General features: G+C 42.2%; 1 protein-coding gene across 2 annotated transcripts in view; it reads right to left on the bottom strand.

Moving 5' to 3' along the window:
- The window catches only part of LOC126298593 (PDZ domain-containing protein GIPC3), a 234,648-nt gene that overhangs the window by 33,901 nt on the left and 179,637 nt on the right, over positions 1-21,110 (bottom strand). For both annotated transcript variants that reach the window (XM_049989968.1, XM_049989967.1), the window contains exon 2: positions 1,518-1,614. In XM_049989968.1, coding sequence (XP_049845925.1) covers positions 1,518-1,614 — 97 coding nt within the window. The remainder of the gene's footprint in view (positions 1-1,517; positions 1,615-21,110) is intronic.

The following is a 21,110-nucleotide window of genomic DNA, read 5'->3' as shown; positions in this document are numbered from 1 at the left end:
ATATGCCTTAAAAACTATCAATTTATTTACATCCTGCCTAAGATTTGGTAAAGTCATGTTATTGATATTTATGTCAGAAAGAGAGAGAGAGAGAGAGAGAGAGAGAGAGAGAGAGAGAGAGAGAGAGAGAGAGAGAGAGAGAGAGAGTGTTAGATGAGAGAACTCATTTTTTCTCACTGAAGTGTCAGACGTTTGTGGTATTTTTATGTACAACATTGTTATAATTGCAATTTTCACAGTCCTTTTGATATTCTGGCTTGACACTCATTTTTAATTCTAAATTAAAACTGATACTAGCTACTACAACTGAGTTCTACACCACAACTTCCTGAATTGGTTATAGTGATATCATCAATGTATGTCATCCTGGTTGTAATTTTTATTTAGATTTCAAAAGCAATATAAACAAACATTGAGCTGTGCATCTTTTTGCACAGGATATATACTTTTCATTTTGCTATGTGTTTACCTTATGATAGTGAAAATAAATGACACTGTCTTTTGTACAAAATAATTTCTATCACAAAGAGCACAAAACATTATTTAAAATAAAATTGCTTTTTTGAAAAGATGAAATAACCTGTGAATGACCCACTCAGTGCCTGCTACAAATCAGGCTCGATAAAGATTTTGTGACACTCAAGTTCCTAAACATGAAAGTGCCTTATCAGGAAGTAATATAAGAATAATTAACATGATAAAATTACTTAGCTCCTGACCAGTGGAACAAGGTGAGACAAGATGAAAAAGTTGGGGGAAGTAGGAAAGATCAATCAAAACCACAGTCACAAGAAACCCATGAGTGTAAGGAAGATGTTATAGCTTATGATTTTTTCTTAATCAGGGTTCTCGGTGGCTTGCCCCACTTCCCCATCTCCCTCGAATTTTCCCACTTCTCCTTTTTTACTCTGACAGGTAAGAGTTCAGCTTTCTTTATATATGTTTCTATTGGCTTTACTGCAAGTTTCACATCTTGATAATAGGTATGGGCAAGCCCATCTGCACCTCCATTAATTTTACAAAATTTTGAGTGGAATTTTCCTTTTTATAAAATTTATTTTCTTGTTGTGTCCATGTCTTTCTTGTAACCTGAGTTATTTTAGTAATTCTTATGATAAAGAATTGGAATATCACTCAGCAAGATTTTGTAGAATAAAAAGTGAAACATTTTTAAGTAAACAAGCACCATCTCAGAAGATATGACAGAGAAACAAGCTGCAAATTAGGTACTGTTTGAAATGCCTATCACCCTCATTGGTAATTTATTTCTGTGTTCTCTAAATCAAAGAAAATCTTATCAGATTTCAAAAGCTTAAGTTATTTAATTTTATGCTCACTGCATATGCATTTTGCTAACAAATGTCCAGCATTTTGGTGATTTATTTCTCATTCCCAGGAAAACAGCAGAATTATATAAATACACTTAAAACAGGAAATACATTATCTTTAACTCCAATAGTAATATAAGTATATACAGTAGTAGATATAAAATCTCTTGATCTTCAATTGTACTATACCTTTTCTGTGTACAAATATGAAATCGTCCAAACCAATCTGGCCCCCTAGTAACTTCGACATGTCTACTTTATGGGTATTCAGTGTGCAAAACAGGATCTGAAACAACAAAGAATGTTGTGTTAACAATACAGTAAATAGTTTTTGGGACTGATTAATGTAGTAAACATGGAGATTCTACAATCAACCTACATGACAAGTTTGCTAAATTACAATGGGACTTGACCTTTAAGTAGTCAGCTGAAATTACAATGATGGGAATAACTTTTGTTATTACTATTTTATGTGTAGTACAAGTAGTGGTTGAATATACATAGTGTAACAGGTATAAATGAAGATATTTCTGTTGGTGACTGAGGACAAGATAGTCATAAACACCTGGGTTTACAATTATTTTAATATGTTGCCAGCAGAAGCATATAGTGTGACATTAGTTCATTCAGAAACACCACACCGTATTAGCTTAGAAGAAAATCATGTTATTAAATAGAACAATTTAAAATGTTCCCAAAGATAATACTGAGCACTAATTTTGATTAATATTGTTGTATTTGTTTATGTAATGTTCGTTTTTGAATGAACTATATAGTGGTAGTAATGGCAAATTGTATCTCCCCATATCTTTCTCCTAATATACTGCCAAACACATACCTGCTACTGAACAAGTGTTTATAGCTCTTAAGGTATGCAGTTTGGGGCCCATGTACAAAGACATTTTTGCTTTGTTGCTGTTAAACACTTTAATATTGCCATTTCTCCTGGGACACTGTGCAGGCTATATACAGGGTATCTCTCCTAAGAGTCGAGCAGAGCATTTTTTGCGGTGTTTCGGCAGTTATTTGTAATTTCTTTTTTTCCAGCGTGCAAACATATCCTCCTTATCATTTTTCATATGTCAACGTCAATGGAAGTCGGTGTGTTTCCCGTTAGAAATAAAATTATTTTTGAAGTGGAATTTTAATGGTCCATTCGACAGAGGTCCCAAATTGGTCTAGTGCGATATTTCTTTTATCAGTGTGTACAGGGACCGTAAAACACGAAGAATAAACAGTACTCCAGCAGTGACGGCACCGACCTGGTCCACGTTGACTGTTTTACTGTCCTATTAATACATATCGATAAAACGAATACTGCACTACATTAATTTGGTATGGGCACGAAAAGTTCCACTTTAAAAACAGTTTTCCGTCAACGCTGGGCGTCTTATGAAAGATATGCTAAGCAGGATTTTTTTGGGCTGGCTCCTGCCACGCATTGCAAAAAAGAAGTTGCAAATGTCTGCGGCAGAGAAATATACATATAGTGAGTCCCAAAGATATTGCGACAAACTTCGAGTTGTTGTTGAGGGTGTCTTCAGGAACAAATCGTGGATAGGAACCCGTATCTGAATACGTTATCCAACGACGCTACAGAACGTAGAAGTTTGTAAAGAAATCGTCCGGCAGACTGCAGTTGTGCATCAATTTTAAGAAAACTTTGAATCCTCAAACAGTCATTGACATTAATCCCTTGCCGCGCCCGGAAGATTTGATGGATGAATTGGGTCCTGTAGTTACTTTTCCAAAATTGATTTGCACGATGCTTACTTGAAATCCCACTGGGTGAGGGGTTGCAAGATATCTTCGTCTTATCACTCATCTGGATCTCTTCAAATTTTTGAGACTGCCATTAGGCAGAGTTTACGCACCCATCATATTTTTACACTTTTTGGAGCTGTCGACTGCAAAAATTCCTTTTTGCTGGAATTATCTAGATACCATTGTCGTCCTCAGGACGCATTCCCAAAGAACACATTAGCGATCTTTGCACTCTATTTCAAGTGTTATCTGTAGCAGGTCTCATATGTAACAGAGAAAAAGAAAATTTTTTTTTCAAGGACTTGATTGCTTAGGACACGTGATTAATAGCCAGGGTGTTCACCCTCTGCAATCAAATTTGCTTGTTATCCGTGACCTTCCACTCCCACACAATGTGCGGGAATTGCAGTTTGTTTTGGAGAAGGTCACGTATTACATCTGATTTACTCCCAAAGCTGCTCATATCGCTTCTCCCTTGCATCGTCTGCGCAGGAAGGATGTTTCTTTTGTTTGGTCGCACGAGTGCCAGTCTGCTTTCCAGAAGTAATCGATGCTTTGTTCATTTTGGTTCAGTCAAACCTGTGGTCTTCCTCTTACGGCATTGGTGCAGTTTTCTCGCATAAATATGGTTCTGTTGACAGGTCGATTTCTTTTGCTTCGAAGTCGTTGAACAAAGCTCATTGTAATTATTAGCAAATTAAAAAGGAGACTCTCACCATTGTCTTTGGTGTCACTAAGTCTTACCAGTATATTTTTAGCAGAAAACTTTACTTGGTGACTGACAATAAACCTCTACAGTATTTGTTTAGCCCTTCCCAATCGGTCCCAACTCGATCAGCGCAGAAGCTGCAACAATGGGCTCCTCTTTTGTCAAATTACCAGTATGAGATTGGCCCACTTAGAAGCTTGCCAATGCAAATGCTCTTTCTCTTCTCCCTGTTGGACCTGACTCCGCATGTGACGAGTGCTCTGCTTCTTGTCGCTACATTGTTGCACAAGACACAGACGCTTTGCACAACTTTCCGCTTGATTACCAGAATATTGCCCAGACCACAGCTGCGGATCCTGATTTGCAGATTCTCTTGCATTACATCCACACCGGTTCGCCGTGTTCAGCCAGACAGATTCGTAGCTCTGTGGTTCGCCGATATTTTGGCCGTCAGCAAGCCCTTGTAGTTCACCAAGGTGTCATTTCGCTTCGCACCGATAATGACCAGTCACGTGTTGTGGTTCCCCGGGGTCTTCAGACCGATGTGCTTCGTTTGCAACACCAAGGTCACTGTGGTATCGTTCGCACCAAGCAATTGGCACGACGTCATTGCACTTGGCACGGTCTGGATGTACAAAGCGAACAGTTGACTTTTCAGTGTCAACTCTGTGCTGTACAACACTCAGCCCACCTTCAGCAGTTCTTTGCATGACCGAAACCTCAAGCACCTTGGCAAAGTTTGCACTTGGATTTCGCTAGTCCTTACTGGGATACACATTGTCTTATCGTCACTGACGCTTTCAGCAAACTTCCCTTCGTGGTTCCTTTGCACTCTACTACGACTCATTCCACAATCCAGGCCTTGTCGCCGATATTGTGCCGGGATGGTTTGCCTGAAGTGATTGTGACTGGCAAAGGACCTCAGTTTGTTGCCATCGAGTTTGAACAGTTTTGCACTGCCTCCAGCATCAGTCACATCACTAGTGCACCATTCCACCCGCAATCCAACGGCGAAGCTGACGCTTTGTACGTACATTTAAGCAACAGATGGACAAATTTCATGCCTCTCACACACGGGATCAAGTTTTGTTGCTATTCTTGTCTTCCTTCTGCTCCCAGCCACGCTCCAGACCATTGCCGGCAGAGTTGTTACATGGATGGCGCCACCGCAACTTACTTTAGTAAAGAGTCTTGTAGGTTGTATTTTACAGAATTGCAAATACTAGTTGTTATATCCCACTATATTCTAAATTGTTGGATACACATGAAAAGAAACCAACAGAACCATAAGCTCCCAACAGTCTGTTAATCAAGATGCCACACACCAAAAACTGTTGCTGCATCTGACACAGCAGGGGGTGGCCACTCCACCCAGACAGAGAAAGTATCATACTAAAGATTCGGTCTTTTACAGGTCGTACGGCAGATGGAGACGCTGGGAGCGAGGCACCACTGTACTCTATCTTGGACGTTCTACTGCAGGGACCGAGAGGATTGCTGAGACGCCAGTTGAATCAAACTGCCACAGGCATTGTGCTTTCAGATTCCGTGAGCCTGGACGCAACAGCCCTCGCTGCACCTGGCTTCCATGGGCCCCACGCCCAGATGCAAATAGACGCCCTATCACGGTCGTCGCCTTATCGACAGCCACCGTCAACTGGGGGAGGTGCTTCCTCTTCCCGGCAGTTGTCCCACGTGCCGCCTGGTCCCTCTGCACTAGTCGAGATGCCTCTGTTTGCTGCTCTGCCTTCCGATGTGGGTGTGCCTTCTGCCCAGTTTTTCAGCCGGTATTCCCAGGCAGGCTCAGGGCGTATGCTTGAGTATGTTCGGAACCTCAGCACTGGCCTCAGTTTTGTCTCCCGTCTCCTCATTGCCATCTGCATCCAGGCCTCCTCACTGTCTTCGTTCAATTATCTACTCTACACGACGATGGTGAGGAGGTTTGGATGGGGAGGGCCGTGGTATCACTATCGATACCACACTATGGGCGTCGCGAAGTTGGCGTCGGAATTGCAAGTTTCCGTCAGACACTGATAGCAGTCGCGCGGATTCTGGGAGACCCCCTGGTGCGCAGCCGCTGAGCCACGTCTTCAGCGGCTCCGTATTGTGAGCACTCTCTGCTGCCGCTATACAGGACGGCCGGCGGCAGCCAATCAGCCAACTCGCACTTGGAGCCTCTTCGCTACCTGAAGCTGAGCAGACACAACCTATTCGCAGCTTCGAAATTGTCCTTCATGGTAACTTCAGGGAGGCTCATCCCTGTTGGTGTGGCGATTGCCGGACTCTGTTCCTTGTTGCGTTGTTTGTAATGAGTATTCGTTCGCTTTGAGATATACAAGTTAAGTAAATCTTCTGTTTGCTGTGTTAACTTGTACGCCAATCACCGTCTAGCTCTCCTACGACGACAGATTCCGCATCACTATGTAGCCCACTTCTCCTTTATTTTGTGTATGAAGTCATACACAACAATCTTCGGTCGCTTTTTTTTATAAGTAAAAGTATAGAAATCAGACGACTTTTATTTTTAGAAGAAGAATGTGAAAACCAGAACCGTGAATGTGGAAGTCATTTCATGCGATATTTAAGAACACACCTTTATTTTGTAGTTTTTTTTTCTGCAGTGATTGCGAGTACCAATACGAACAGCGAATAGAGCAACAGCAGATAACAAAGTCTACCTTGAGTCTCTTACTAACTAAGGGAATCCTGGAATATTCGGAAAATATTGTCTCTCACGGAAAATCCAGGATCGAACAAGGACATTCTGTGTATTTGGATTGTTGTTCCATATAAGAGACCATGGGCGTACCCAGCGAGGGGAAGGGGGGGGGGGGGCAGCTGCTCCCCTAGAAGATATTCGAACTCGTTCGCGCAGATCCTGGAGTAATTTGTTCGTCATCGGCACGTTACTGTCGGCAAGGAAGTTTATAGAAACAATAAATTTAGCGATAAGCGATCCGCTCTGCTATTCGCAGACATGTTACGTCGCCAAGGAACAACGTATTCACCTGTAGGCAGTAAGGGATCATGTCTATGCGACGTTTCCAACGAACAACATCATTTCTCCTAGCATATTTAAATGTAAAATGCTTTTTCTGCACCTAAACTATTAATTTTTTAGTTACAGCTGACGCTAACTGTAGATTAATAGCAGTTGACGTGCAGGTTATGACAAGCAGTAGATGGCAAGACATTTAGTGCAAGTGATTTATAAAATAATTTTTAGAACGTTCCACAAAACCGGCCATCACCGAAAAAACTACCGGGCAGTTCAGTAAAAGCCCCATTAGGGCTGCCTGAAGGCCTTGTTCACTTGCATAATTTAATGAGTCCGTTTTCTGGTATGTTACTAAGTGACGAAGAAAGATTATTTACCAAGAAATTATCGGCGGCTAGAGTGCTAGTGGAACGCACGTTCGGATTTTTGACGAGCAAGTTGCATATTCTCCCAAAGAAAAAAAAACTCCTTTAGAACACAAAGACATTGCTATTCAGTGCATCTCCTTCTTTCACAACATATTAATCGATAAAGGTAGACCCACAATCTCCCTTCAGTTGAGACTAGTATGACCTGCCTCCCCCTCCCCCCCCTCCCCCCTAGTTCAGATCCTGGGCACGCCCTGGTAAGAGACAGCTATAAACCAACACAAACGTGTCTATTCTCACGAATGAATTGACGACTCTTGAAGAAATAATGCTGCTGTTACAAATTGTCATTAAATGGGAAAGTGCAAAAGCTCATTTCAAGACATTTCATATTCAGCTCGCTGCCACGGAGATAATAAGAGATTTCTCGTTTAATGTATACAACAACAAAGTTTAAGAATCAAGCAGATTATCGTGTTATATTTCGAAAGGTAGCGACTACATCTTGGTGGTAAATCTGTGTCAGACTGTGATAGTGACAATCTGAAGCGAAACGTGTACGACAAAGGATGTGAGTAGTGGGAGAATGCTTTTGTGTACTTCGGCTCAGAGATGAATCTTCAGTTGCTTTCCGCGGCATGCAGGTTATTCTGTAGTGCTGAGTTAACTGTAGCGAATTACGGCGTGACTAGCAGTACATTGTTTGTATATTTTGGTCTTATTTCCTAAGAGAGAGATTAAAGCTACACATGGCACCTCCCACTACACGAAAATCTCCAATCTAACTGATATAAAATGAGACTACTAATCAACTCGCACAACTGTTCAGCCTGTGTCACTGGTTGCAACACGTGACGATTTCGATGTGTGGATTCCCATTATCCTACGTACACAGAAAAACCTGTAATGACCAGGTCATTTCTATAGTTTATAAAGACCGAAACATTAGAAAATTGCGTCATTTCCTATATCTGTTCGTAAGTTCCCACCTCTCCTCTCCTACGACCATCTCCATATACTGTTTATTTCCTGAAAGAACAACTCATTTATCCTGTTGTAACATCTGATTCCGTTCCCTGCTTTACCGCATATGCACTGAAGAAATATTCCCATATCTTTCTGTTATAATTTACGCCCACATCACGTTGTTACAAAGAAGCATGCTCTCATAAAATAATGTTCTACAACTACCACATCGAGAAGCTACCCTCGTAGCGAGTCATTTCATTCAGCAACCATATTAATCTAGTAATAATATTTACACTCTAAGTTATTTAAATAAAAACGTCAACAACATCACAAATTAGTGATGAATTGGTCTAAAGTGTCAACATACATTTTAGTCAATTATTATTATTTCTCATGAGCTGTTGGCGAATATAAAAGTACATTTGAAATCTGTATGACTGACGTCAAATGTTGGTTGTGATTTTGTGTTATACACATTGCGTCAGAGTGGTAGTGAAACAAGGGTATCGGTCAGATGAGTTAACGGCATGGAAAGTGACAATGGGAAATATGTTTAACTTCTTTTTTCGATGAACGTGCACGGATGTAAATGTGGAGGTCCAGGCTGCAACAGTAAAGCTACATTCGCCAGCTGTGAAATGAAATATAGTTAACAGGAATTATAGCCATGACGACTGTTTTGTCAGAACCTAGAGTAGAAAAATCCTAAATTATAACATGCAAAGTGTTTCACTAATGTGTGTGCTTATTCGCCATGAGGAGATCCCTTAGAACACGTAAATAGGAATCTAAGGGTTGAGAGATAGAAGCCCGTAAACATTGTGACTTGGAATGTGTTATTGATAACCACTTGCCTTAAGGCAATGAGAATAAGCGTACTAACAAACGTTCACGAGACAGGTAATGATGTCAGGGTTACCAGAGGATGTTGGTACTACTTCATTCTGCATCGCTCCTCTTCCAGAGGCAGTCAATGTGCGGAGAGAGGTACGCTTCATCCCGATCCCGAGGACCACTACGCAAAGGCTTTCCTTATAGTAAATAAACAGTTCTTCTTGAGACACCTCTCCCGTCACTCTCCAACAGTATCATTCCCATACCACCTTAAGCCAACATGACTGCTTACGAAACATAGTATTTATATCACAAACATCATCATCATCATCATAATTATCCCAGCAATTTGAACAGCCTTGCTATCGTCTTCATGTTTTCAATATACGACAACATTCTCCAAAAGATTTCTAACGTATAGGCTTTAACTTTTAAAGAAAGGTTAAAAGGTCGTCCTCAGGGAAAAAATAACACTAAATCTGGAAACATGGACGAAATTGCGATAACGTAGTTTTCCATCACATCCGAAGTACATAAAAATCTCGAAGATGACAATGTTCCACGAGATATCTACACTACTGGCCATAAAAACTGTAACAACATGAAAGCGACACGCAACAGTCGTGAAACTAGCGTGAAGGGTACTACAAGGGTGGATATTCAAATAATAAACATGGCAGCGCAGCCGCACGAAGTAATATGGGTAACGCCATAAACTCTCTGTCTATTAGGAAAGATAACGCACGGCGTTCCTCATCCAGATATTGCATTTACATGTTTGTCGTTTGTGTTATGCTTCGTGCTGGTATTCGTCAGCGGCAGGATCGGGGTCTTAGAGTTCCGCGAGATTGCTACTCGCGTTTTCGGGATCCCACGACTATCAGGCAAATATGGTCAATGGGCAATCGAAAGCCATCCTCAGAGCTACACAGGATTTCAACAACCCTAAGCGACTTGTGCCCGAAAGGCCAGACATATTGTTTGCAAGGCTTTGGAGGATCAGACAGCCATGTCACGTAAGTTGAGTGAGAAAATAAGCTTGTTTGCAGGTAGATGAGTAATCACACTAACTGTATGACCATGTCTGGAGCATCGTGGAGTATCAGAACGGCGAGGCAAGCAGTAACAGTGATAGGTGCCCAACTACAGCACTGGACACAAGAGTCCAGGTTGTGAGTACAGCATCGCTTTGGATGTGCCCTTGTCTGGACGCTCCGAGACGAACAATCGCCGGACTGCATTCGTCAGGATATCCCGACGTTTTAACTCGATGGCTGTTCTCTAAAGCCGAGGTCTCTGACACGTTATGTTTCGACAAGATAACTCACGATAGCATGTTACCCATCCTGTCCTGATCTACCTCGTTACACAGACTGTTCGACTGTTGCTCTGCTCACACGTTTTCCAGACCTGATACCCATTGAAAACATCTCGTCATGGACTTCTGAGAGACTAGTAGGCCATCAATCACCACCCGCTACTGTTGATTAATTTTGGCACAGAGTAGAAGCAACACGGAATGATGCAACCGTATCTCTCATCCTTGCTCGGTTCGGCTTTGTCCCCAATCGGGTAGAGTCATTGTTGGTGCAAGAGGCGGCAGTTGTGTGTACAACTTTTGCACTCTGTATACCTCCAGATCTGCTCTTCCAACTGTATTGTCGAAAGCGCAATACGTAAAATTTCGTTATTTGCTATCCTTCTTGCTGTAGCAGTTTTCATGGACAGCAATGTATAGTTGCTAACACAACAGATGCGCTGGCTGCGGGTTACTTGGGCACAGAGATATTACTTGATTGTAAGACCGCAAAAAATCTCAACCAGATAAACTTCCCTGTTTTAAATGGTCTAACCCTTACATTAATTTTTCACAGAAATTAAAGTTTTATATGATGACTCTACAGAGAGCAATGATTAAACTAGTTTCTTTATAACGCCCATCATTACAGGGTGTAACGCACAGCTATATTCCTATACGCTTTTTTATCGAATTTTATGGTCTGAAGCGAAAGGCAAGAAATTACTGCGAAACACAGGAACGAGTAGGGCGGCCAAGAATGTATGTGTTGAAATACACGTTACTCTGCGCCGAAACATCCGTGTGATCAGTCGTGGGAGGACAGCAAAGAAGAAAGGCACAGTATTCATACACCTGTTTCACAATAAGATGGGAACTGAAATAAATCCAGTCTTTCATTGTTCATCAACACTTGTTTCATGCGAAATAATTATATAATTCTCGTTTACCACACACATTAAAATTTATCACAATACGTGATTATATTTTGTTTGGAAATAGTTTAAATATGCTCGGTATTTCGTACATGTATTTACACGTATTATTTTTCCAGCGTAAAATTGCTGGCATTAATACGCTCTCTGATGTGTCAATCTGATGACCAGGAAAGCCACTATGAGACACCATTACAACAAGACACAGCAAAAGACTTTTCACAACAGTTTCAATTAACTGTAGTGCTCGCTTTTCTCGAAATATTATAGAATAGGCTGCAAGTAATTTTGAGATATATGCGAGCTGATATTCGTTGTCATTATACTAGTGCACACAAAAAAACGAACACCTATAAAGGCAGGCGTAGAAAGTTTATTTTTTCCCTGAGGCACTGAGAGGGGTCAGTAAAACCAACGATTCAATACAAAGGCCTGTGTACCGAGTGGGAATTACTCACTGAGCATGCAGATAATGAGCCTATAATAATTCCTCGTGCCATTTTCAGAGAGTATTGTGTTGTTTAGAGCACCTATCGGGCTGGATTGTTAACACGATAGGATGGCGTCGACATGCACAATTCGTGCAACAAACTGTATTTCAGGGTCACTTTAAATGCCCGCAGGAGGTTGTGCGTTCCATCCGACAAAGTGCCCAAATTGTTGAACATGAGGTGACAGCTTTGTATCACTGCTAGTGTCATTAGCCCAAGGAAGGTGGACATGCTCGTCATTCTAGTTACTAACAACGGCCAGGGACGAATTCACTGCCTCAAATGGGCAGCTATTTCTAACGCGGCAGAAATTAGGACCAACGTTGTACCTAGAGTAAGACCATAAGTAAACGTGTGCAGGAACCTGGGAGCCACTCGCCAGTCGTCCTCTCACGTCTCATCACCTTCTTCAGTGGTGCAGTCAGAGACGCAAGTAGGGGGATTAACGATGAAAATTTATCTAGCGTTATGAAAGCACCCTCTGCTTTCGTATCAGTGATGGTTGTAGGGATGAGCTATCGGTTCAAACCTGGAATTTGGTGTGGGTAACCGTAGCCAACAATGACTGTAGACCTCTAGTGTTTGTTGAGGGAACTCTGAACCGAGTATGTTAGATCCAAAGCATGATCGAGACCATCCTGTTACCGTTCCTACAACGTCAAGGAGATATGCTCTTCCAGCAGGATACTACTAACTGTGCATACAAGGAAGAAAGATTAGAGTCTAACGAACCGTCAACAACGAGGACGTTAGAGACTGAACACCGCTTCTGATATGACTGTGAAGTATATGAGTCTCCTCGGTCGGTGCTGCGTAGACACTTCTCATGTTTAACAAACATACTCCTCGAGATGTACGGCAGCTTCCGTGGGCACTCTATCACTAGAATTATTCTCGATGAAGTATATGTGGGCATGATGGGACGGCATCTGGTATGGTCCACGTTATTATAGCTCCGACACGAGTAGAAGTAATAAGTTAGGTGATGTCTAAATCCAATATGATCGTTCCTATGCAAGATTGAATATCAGCGCTGTAGCTAGAGGACACTGGAGAGCATTCGGAAATTCTGGCCAAGATAATTTCTACAGGTGTAGCAGTAACGGACGTATACAATGAATAATAATATGGGGACAAAATTTCAATCAAGTAGAAACGTTGGTCCACGAGTGTATCTGAAATGAGGGTGATTTTAATTGCCGAGTTACAAATATTGCTGATGCCAGAGTGAGTTTCCTTGATTATAAAGCTTAATATGAGGATACTTGTAGACCGATCAAGCGAAGTGTGTAGTTGGCACTGAGAAGAGTACTGAACCGCGCTATGCATCAAAGCGAAAGAGACAAAGCAAATTAAACAGTGAATGCTAGGTCAAATATTTTAAAGTCTTTATTAATATTCCCTCTCGAGAAGTATTGTGAAAATGCGTACCTAAGATTGTATAAGACCTCAAGGAGCTCCACGATGCACTGTTGTACTCCCAGGTATATCCTTCGCTTAGTCGAACTGTAGACTCAAGGTGACACGAAATATTGTCACAGGCATTTCTTCAATCATGAGAACACAAAGAAGCCACTCCTAGCTATATCAGTATGGCTACTAACCGTGTTGCAATGCAGAAATGGTTGTTCCTGAACATCTATGTAATTTTCCTCACAGTGCATTTAGGTCGACGTATCATTGTTACACCCTGTTCCCTGGACGTTTGTGTGAAGTCTTAGGGAGTTTGAGTGTCAGATATTCTATGACGTTGGCACGTGCAATGAAAGATCATTCAAACGGTCTTTGTATTCCGCTTTAAGATTTACTTCACAGCCTATGAACAATATACCGATTTCGTCCTTCAGGTGCAAAACACGTCACTGCAGTAAGGGTAAGAACTGAATGTCAATCTCATGTAGTTTATTCATAGGAGATCGGCGATTAGTTTGGTCTGGCGGAAGTGTGGGTGACGTACTGTTTCTAGGGTTTTCTGCAAATCAGCGGAATGATGCAGTGCTTGGAATAAAGCGCAGGTATCACTCCGTCATTTGCTAGAACTTGAGTGATATAGCTGTTGAATTTACATTACAAGAAAATTTTATTACAAGTAGTTTTTAAGTGCCGAAACTGATAATGGATTTAATTTTCAGCACCGGTTTATACCATTAAAGGTAATATTTATTGTCATACTAGTATTAATATTTACAATATAATATACGCTAAAGAGCCAAAGAAACTGGCACACCTGCCTAATATCGTGTAGGGCCCACGCGTGCACGCAGAAATGCCGCAACACGGCGTGGCATGGACTCGACTAATGTCTGAAGTAGTGCTGGAGGGAACTGACACCACGAATCCTGCAGGGCTATCTATAAAATCAGTAAGAATACGACGGGGTGGAGATCTCTGCTGAACAGAAGGTTCCAAGGCATCCCAGATACGATCAATCATGTTCATGTCTGGCGAGTTTGGTGGACAACGGTTGTGTTTAAACTCAGAAGAGTGTTCCTGGAGCCACTCCGTAGCAATTCTGGACGTGTGGGTTGTCGCAATGTCTTGCTGGAATTGCCCAAGTCCGTCGGAATGCACAATGGGCATGAATGGATGCAGATGATCAGACATGATGCTTACGTACGTATCAACAGTCAGAGTCGTATCTATTACTATCAGGGGTCCCATATCACTCCAACTGCACACGCCCCACACCATTACAAAACAAAAATTGGCTCTGAGCACTATGGAACTTAACTTCTGAGGTCATCAGTCCCCTAGAACTTAGAACTACTTAAACATAACTAACCTAAGGGCATCACACACATCCATGCCCGAGGCAGGATTCGAACCTGCGACCGTAGCGGTCACGCGGTTCCAGACTGTAGCGTCTAGAACCGCTCGGCCACACGGCCGGCCACACCATTACAGAGCCTTCACCAGCTCGAACAGCGTAAAGCTTTGTGTCGTGCAATCAAAGGGTACACGAGTAGGCCTTCGGACCCGAAAGCCCATATCGATGATTTTTCGTTGAATGGTTCCCACGCTGATACTTGTTGATGGTCCAGCATTGAAATCTGCAACAATTTGCGGAAGGGTTGCACTTCTATCACGTAGAACGATTCTCTTCAGTCGTCGTTGCCCCCTTCTTGCAGGATCCTTTTCCGGCCGCAGCGGTTTCACAGATTTAATGTTTTACCGGATTTCTGATATTAATGGTACACTTGTGAAATGGTCGTACGGGAATATCTCCACTTCATCGCAACCTCTGAGATGCTGTGTCCCCTCGCTCGTGAACCGTTTATGATACCACGTTCAAACCCACTTAAATCTTGATAACCTGTTATTGGAGCAGCAGTAACCAATCTAACAACTGCGCCAGGCACTTGTCTTACATAGGTGTTGCCGACCGCAGCGCCTGTCTACATATTTCAGTATTTGAATACGCGTGATTATATCAGTTTCTTTGGCGCTTCAGTGTAGACTCTCTTATGATAATGAAATTCCGTTCACTCAAGTCGGTTTCTGTTTGTGCCATGTTTTAATGAGCAATGTCAGTCGGGTAGTATGGGCCATACCAAAGTCAGGGGGTAAGGACCATACAAGTAACTTTGTTTTTTGTTTTTAGGGCACGATTCGAAGGTTGAAGAAGAAGTCTGCCGTGGACGGTCGAGGGGAATGATCGTAGATTGTAATGAAGCAACTGTTTCATGTGTTTTGGAAGGCGAAATGAAGGCTGTTGCCGATCGCTTTAAAGTTTCTACAATTATACTGCAAAGGAGATTAAAATCAGTTGTAGGGAATCAGCAGATATCTATGACACCTGAGATGGTGTTTCGCCAACCAACAATTGAAGAAAATTTAAAAAATAATGCTTGTAGCATACATTAGATTCCAGGTTAATCCCGCTAGCTATGACTGAGTTTCAAAAATTGGCTTATAGTTTGTCAGAAAATCTGAAACTGCCTCACAGGCTTAACAAAGAAAAGAAAGTGGTAGTAGGTAAAGATAAGATCAAAATAATGCATCACGTAATTTGACTCACTTTAGACTGACAGATGGGCGTGGCCCCTGTGCAACATTTCGTTCAACCATAATTTTAGAACGTACGGAAAATGATAATGCCCATAAACTATACATTTTTGAAATCAGCGTAAAATGCTCTTGTCTATAGACCAAGGAATTTTTTTTCAACTTTTTGGTCATTTTCACGAGCATGTCCCCTTAATTTGTCTGTAAACCACAAAACAAGTTTTTTTATTTGAAAATCTATATTCTGTTGTATGGTGTATATTGCCCGGCACTTCTTAACAGCTCGAACTGAAGTCTTGGAAAATGTTGTTTTGCTGTGTGTCGTTTTGGTTAGAAATCTTTTTTTTTCACCTTTTACACCTAAACAAATGTTCAAGCATGGATATTATGAAGTTGAATCTTATTTCAAAACAATACTAAAGGTTTTATACCAATTTTGGCTTACGTGGCCCACAGCAGCCGCTGTTCCCAATGTATACCGGGTAGTTATAATTGAAGTACAACTACTCACAGAGATCCAGTGTTGGCTATAATTATCGTACGGTAGCAAAACCCGTTAGATATTCTAATGCGTTAATGCAGAACCGATTTACCCTGGAAGAAAATTAGTTCCAATTTTGGCTATCAGGTGCGAATCTGGCGCTGTGAATACAAGAAAGGCGTACAAAATGTTTCCATAGATAATGGATTAGGAACGTGACATTGGCAGGAAAGGCCAAACAAATGAGGAAGGCATATTGCTGATTTTATTATTAACCACTGCTTACACAATTTGTTCAATGTGAGCACAGGAGACATCGAAGAGATGCTGTACAGCGTCAGATTTGCACCTGGTGGCTAAAATCTGAACTAATTTTTTTCCAGCGTAAATCAGTTCCGCATTAAGGCATAAGCGTATCTATCAACTTTTGCTGCATACGATAATGACAGCCCACACTGTTCCTCTGTGAATGGTAGCATTTCAGTTATAACCACCTGGTATAATTGCACAAACTATCCCACATAGATTTAATATGGTGTTCAGCGAGATTACTTTCTGGACTTTCCACCATGTGGAAAAGTGCTTAGAGAAATTTCTGTGCGTTATTTGAACAGTTTAAGAATATCGTATTGAAGGAACGACACGTGAATCAATAGTGAAATTCGAAGTTGCACTGTCTAAAAGGTGCCCTTCATTGTCGACGCTTTTCGGCATAGATATAACGTAAACTTCACACCTGCCCTACATATCTATTGCTGTAAGATACGTACACTGTGGAAAAGCAATGTATGTTACAAATGCCGTTTGAAACTCAGAATGTACATGAAAAAACATTCTGTACTAAATGTTGCTTACTGCCAGCAATCTACGTTTCACTGTCTATCAACATGAGAAGTAAACTATAGTTTTTAATTACCCTGTTGGCTCTCCAGCTGTGAGTAACTAGCAGCTAGCAGAAAGACTCGGGCGCATTTGAGAGGAAAGGTTGCGGTCCCCGTTTCAAGCAAAACGTGTGCGGTAAGTGATCGCCGCCTCTGTCTCAACCACCACTGGTTTCGCAAGCTCAGGTAATATTTCGGTAACGCTATCGCACCTGCTGTGCGAACTCGTCGCAAACAAGAAAGTTGGCCTCTTTGTTTTATTCTCTTTCTATCTTCAGTCACGTACTGAGTTAAGAGTCATCATAGCCGGCCGCGGTGGTTTCGCGGTTCTAGGCGCGCAGTCCGGAACCGTGCGACTGCTACGGTCGCAGGTTCGAATCCTGCCTCGGGCATGGATGTTTGTGATGTCCTTAGGTTAGTTAGGTTTAAGTAGTTCTAGGGGACTGATGACCACAGCAGTTGAGTCCCATAGTGCTCAGAGCCATTTGAGCCATCATACACACGGCGACAGTTCTCTTTCCATCTATTACCACCAATGTAGGAAACAATACAGTTAGACACTATGAGGCTGTGGTCTGTGAAAGGTTAATATTACCGTTGCTAATTTTATCGGCTAATTTGGAAGAATGGTTTCCCTAAACGACTGATTGAAGTCACCCATAATAACTACACTACATAAAAATTGTTGTAAATACTCAAAAGGAAGTTATCGCCAAAGATACACTACTGGCCATTGAAATTGCTACACCACGAATATGACGTGCTACAAACGCGAAATTTATCCGATAGGAAGAAGATGCTGTGATATGCAAATGATTAGGTTTTCAGAGCATTCTCATAAGGTTGGCGCCGGTGGCGACACCTACAACGTGCTGACATGAGGAAAGTTTCCAACTGATTTCTCATACACAAACAACAGTTGACCGGCGTTGCCTGGTGAAACGTTGTTCTGATGCCTCGTGTAAGTAGGAGAAATGCGTACTATCACGTTTACGACTTTAGTAAAGGTCGGATTGTAGCCTATCGCGATTGCGGTTTATCGTATAGCGACATTGCTGCTCGCGTTGGTCGAAATACAATGACTGTAAGCAGAATATGGAATCGGTGGGTTCAGGAGGGTAATACGGAACGCCATGCTGGATCCCAACGGCCTCGTATCACTAGCAGTCGAGATGGCAGGCATCTTATCCGCATGGCTGTAACTGATCGTGCAGCCACGTCTCGATCCCTGAATCAACAGATGGAGACGTTTGCAAGACAACAACCATCTGCATGAACAGTACGACGACGTTTGCAGCAGCATTGACTATCAGCTCGGAGACCAAGGCTGCGGTTACCCTTGACGCTGCATCACAGACATGAGCGCCTGCGATGGTGTACTCAACGACGAATCTGGGTGCACAAATGGCAAAACGTCATTTTTTTTCGGGTGAATCCAGGTTCTGTTTACAGCATCATGATGGTCGCATCCGTATTTGGCGACATCGCGGTGAACACACATTGGAAGCGTGTATTCGTCATCGTCATACTGGTGTATCACCCGGCGTGATGGTATAGGGTGCCATTGGTTACACGTCTCGGTCACCTCTTGTTCGCATTAACGGCACTTTTTACAGAGGACGATACATTTCAGATGTGTTACGACCCGTGGGTCTTCCCTTCATTCGACGTGCGACTGCTACGGTCGCAGGTTAGAATCCTGCCTCGGGCATGGATGTGTGTGATGTCCTTAGGTTAGTTAGGTTTAAGTAGTTCTAAGTTCTAGGGGACTGATAACCACAGCAGTTGAGTCCCATAGTTCTCAGAGTCATTTGAACGATTTGAACCTTCATTCGATCCCTGCGAAACCCTACATTTCCGCAGGATAATGCACGGCCGCATGTTGCAGGTCCTGTACGGGCCTGGATACAGAAAATGTTCGACTGCTGCTCTGGCCAGCACATTCTCCAGATCTCTCACCAACTGAAAACGTCTGGTCATCGGTGGTCGAGCAAATGGCTCGTCACAATACGCCAGTCACTACTCTTGATGAACTGTGATATCTTGTTGAAGCTGCATGGGTAGCTGTACCTGTACACGCCATCCAAACTTTGTTTGACTCAATGCCCAGGCGTATCAAGGCCCTTATGATGGTCAGAGGTGGTTGTTCTGAGTACTGATTTCTCAGGATCTATGCACCCAAATTGCGTGAAATGTAATCACATGTCAGTTCTAGTATAATATATTTGTCCAATAAATACCCGTTTATCATCTGCATTTCTTCTTGGAGTAGCAATTTTAATGGCCAGTAGTGTATATACATAGCAGTAAGCAGTTGGATGACCTTACCTTATTTAACATTTTGTAAGTACAGTCTCCTAAATTTGCCTTTGGAGGCGTCAGCAGGGTTTCGCCAGCAGGGAGGAAGTTGTTGCCTGATCACCAGAATGCTCGTTCAAGTCTTGAGTTCAAGTCGCAAAGCTATCCACAGCGACTCAATGAATGAGGACATGTGATGAAAATACAGATATAATGCAGTGAACTGATAAATCATAAATCTGAAGCTGTACTGCCATGCGACGAAGTGCCTCCTGTAACGTTTTTGGCTGCTCTCATTATTCACTTAGACAGACGTTGTACGTAGGTTAACTGTAATTGCAGGTTACTCAAGATAACTACGAGTATATTCGAAATATATTTCAAAGTTTTTCGAGAGCAGGAAACTTTAAATATCTGGACCATCTCGTTGATTTTTGTGCATAGTTGTACCATTATCTGCAGAAAGTCTCTAGATTCGTTTTTAAACTTTTCGTAACTGCATGTGGTTCAGGTTTTCACAAATCAAATAGATGCACTAACATTTAGCATATTTATTCACTTCTCAATCTGCTCACTACATCTCTCATGGTACAGCTGTAGACTGTTCACAAGTTAGAACACTTCGCCATCGTAACAAGTTCAAAAAAATGGTTCAAATGGCTCTGAGCACTATGCGACTCAACATCTGTGGTCATCAGTCGCCTAGAACTTAGAACTAATTAAACCTAACTAACCTAAGGACATCACACACATCCATGCCCGAGGCAGGATTCCAACCTGCGACCGTAGCAGTCGCGCGGTTCCGGACTGAGCGCCTAGAACCGCGAGACCACCGCGGCCGGCTCGTAACAAGTGAACGACAGCTTACACATTGGCTGTCAAGCTCAAAACTAACTTACTATAATCTCGTGCGAAACAATACTCGACAGCAAGCCAAAGACATTATAGTGTGTATCATCACAGGTTTATCTGAGCAGTGGGAGAGCATCATGCGTCTGCTGAAAAATCTCAAGTGGCTGATGTCCAGTTATTCCGTTAAAGCCTACTTCAAAGTTCCAAAAACCAGTATTAAGGAAATATAATACAACTGCGTATGAATCCATCCTTTAGGGGTCACGAAGACATGATGAAAGTAATTGTTGCCCATCCAGAAGTATTTGAGCGATTATTCTTTCCCCGCTACACACGCGAATGGAACGGGAAGAAGCCTTAATAGATGATACAAGGGGAAGAACCTTCTGTTATGCACTTCAGTGGTTGGCAGAGTATAGATGTAGAAACATATGTATGTTTCGTGGTTCTCAAAGCTTCACAGTATCCTTATGTCTAGACAACCGTAAATTAATTAAACTTCATTATTTTACGTGTGAATGAATTAAACGATGAAAATTTCTTATGTTGCTACAGAGCAGACGTTCATATAAATGAATATTTGTATGAAGGGATTGGATTGTTTGGGGGAGGAGACCAGACAGCGATGCCATCGGTCTCATCGGATTAGGGAAGGACGGGGAAGGAAGCCGGCCGTGCCATTTCAGAGGAATCATCCCGGCATTTGCCTGGAGCGATTTAGAGAAATCACGGAAAACCTAAATCAAGATGGCCGGACGCGTGATTGAACCGTCATCCTCCCGAATGCGAGTCCAGTGTGCTAGCCACTGCGCCACCTCGCTCGGTATAGAAGGGGAATACGTTGCGTAATCGCGTAAGTCAAGTGTCAACTTCAACAGCGCAATTGCTTTGGTTGTATGG

Source organism: Schistocerca gregaria, chromosome X, assembly GCF_023897955.1.
Source record: "Schistocerca gregaria isolate iqSchGreg1 chromosome X, iqSchGreg1.2, whole genome shotgun sequence".
Lineage (NCBI taxonomy): Eukaryota > Metazoa > Arthropoda > Insecta > Orthoptera > Acrididae > Schistocerca > Schistocerca gregaria.
The sequence above is the reverse complement of the archived record's forward strand: the minus strand, read 5'-3'. Positions and strand labels throughout refer to the sequence as shown.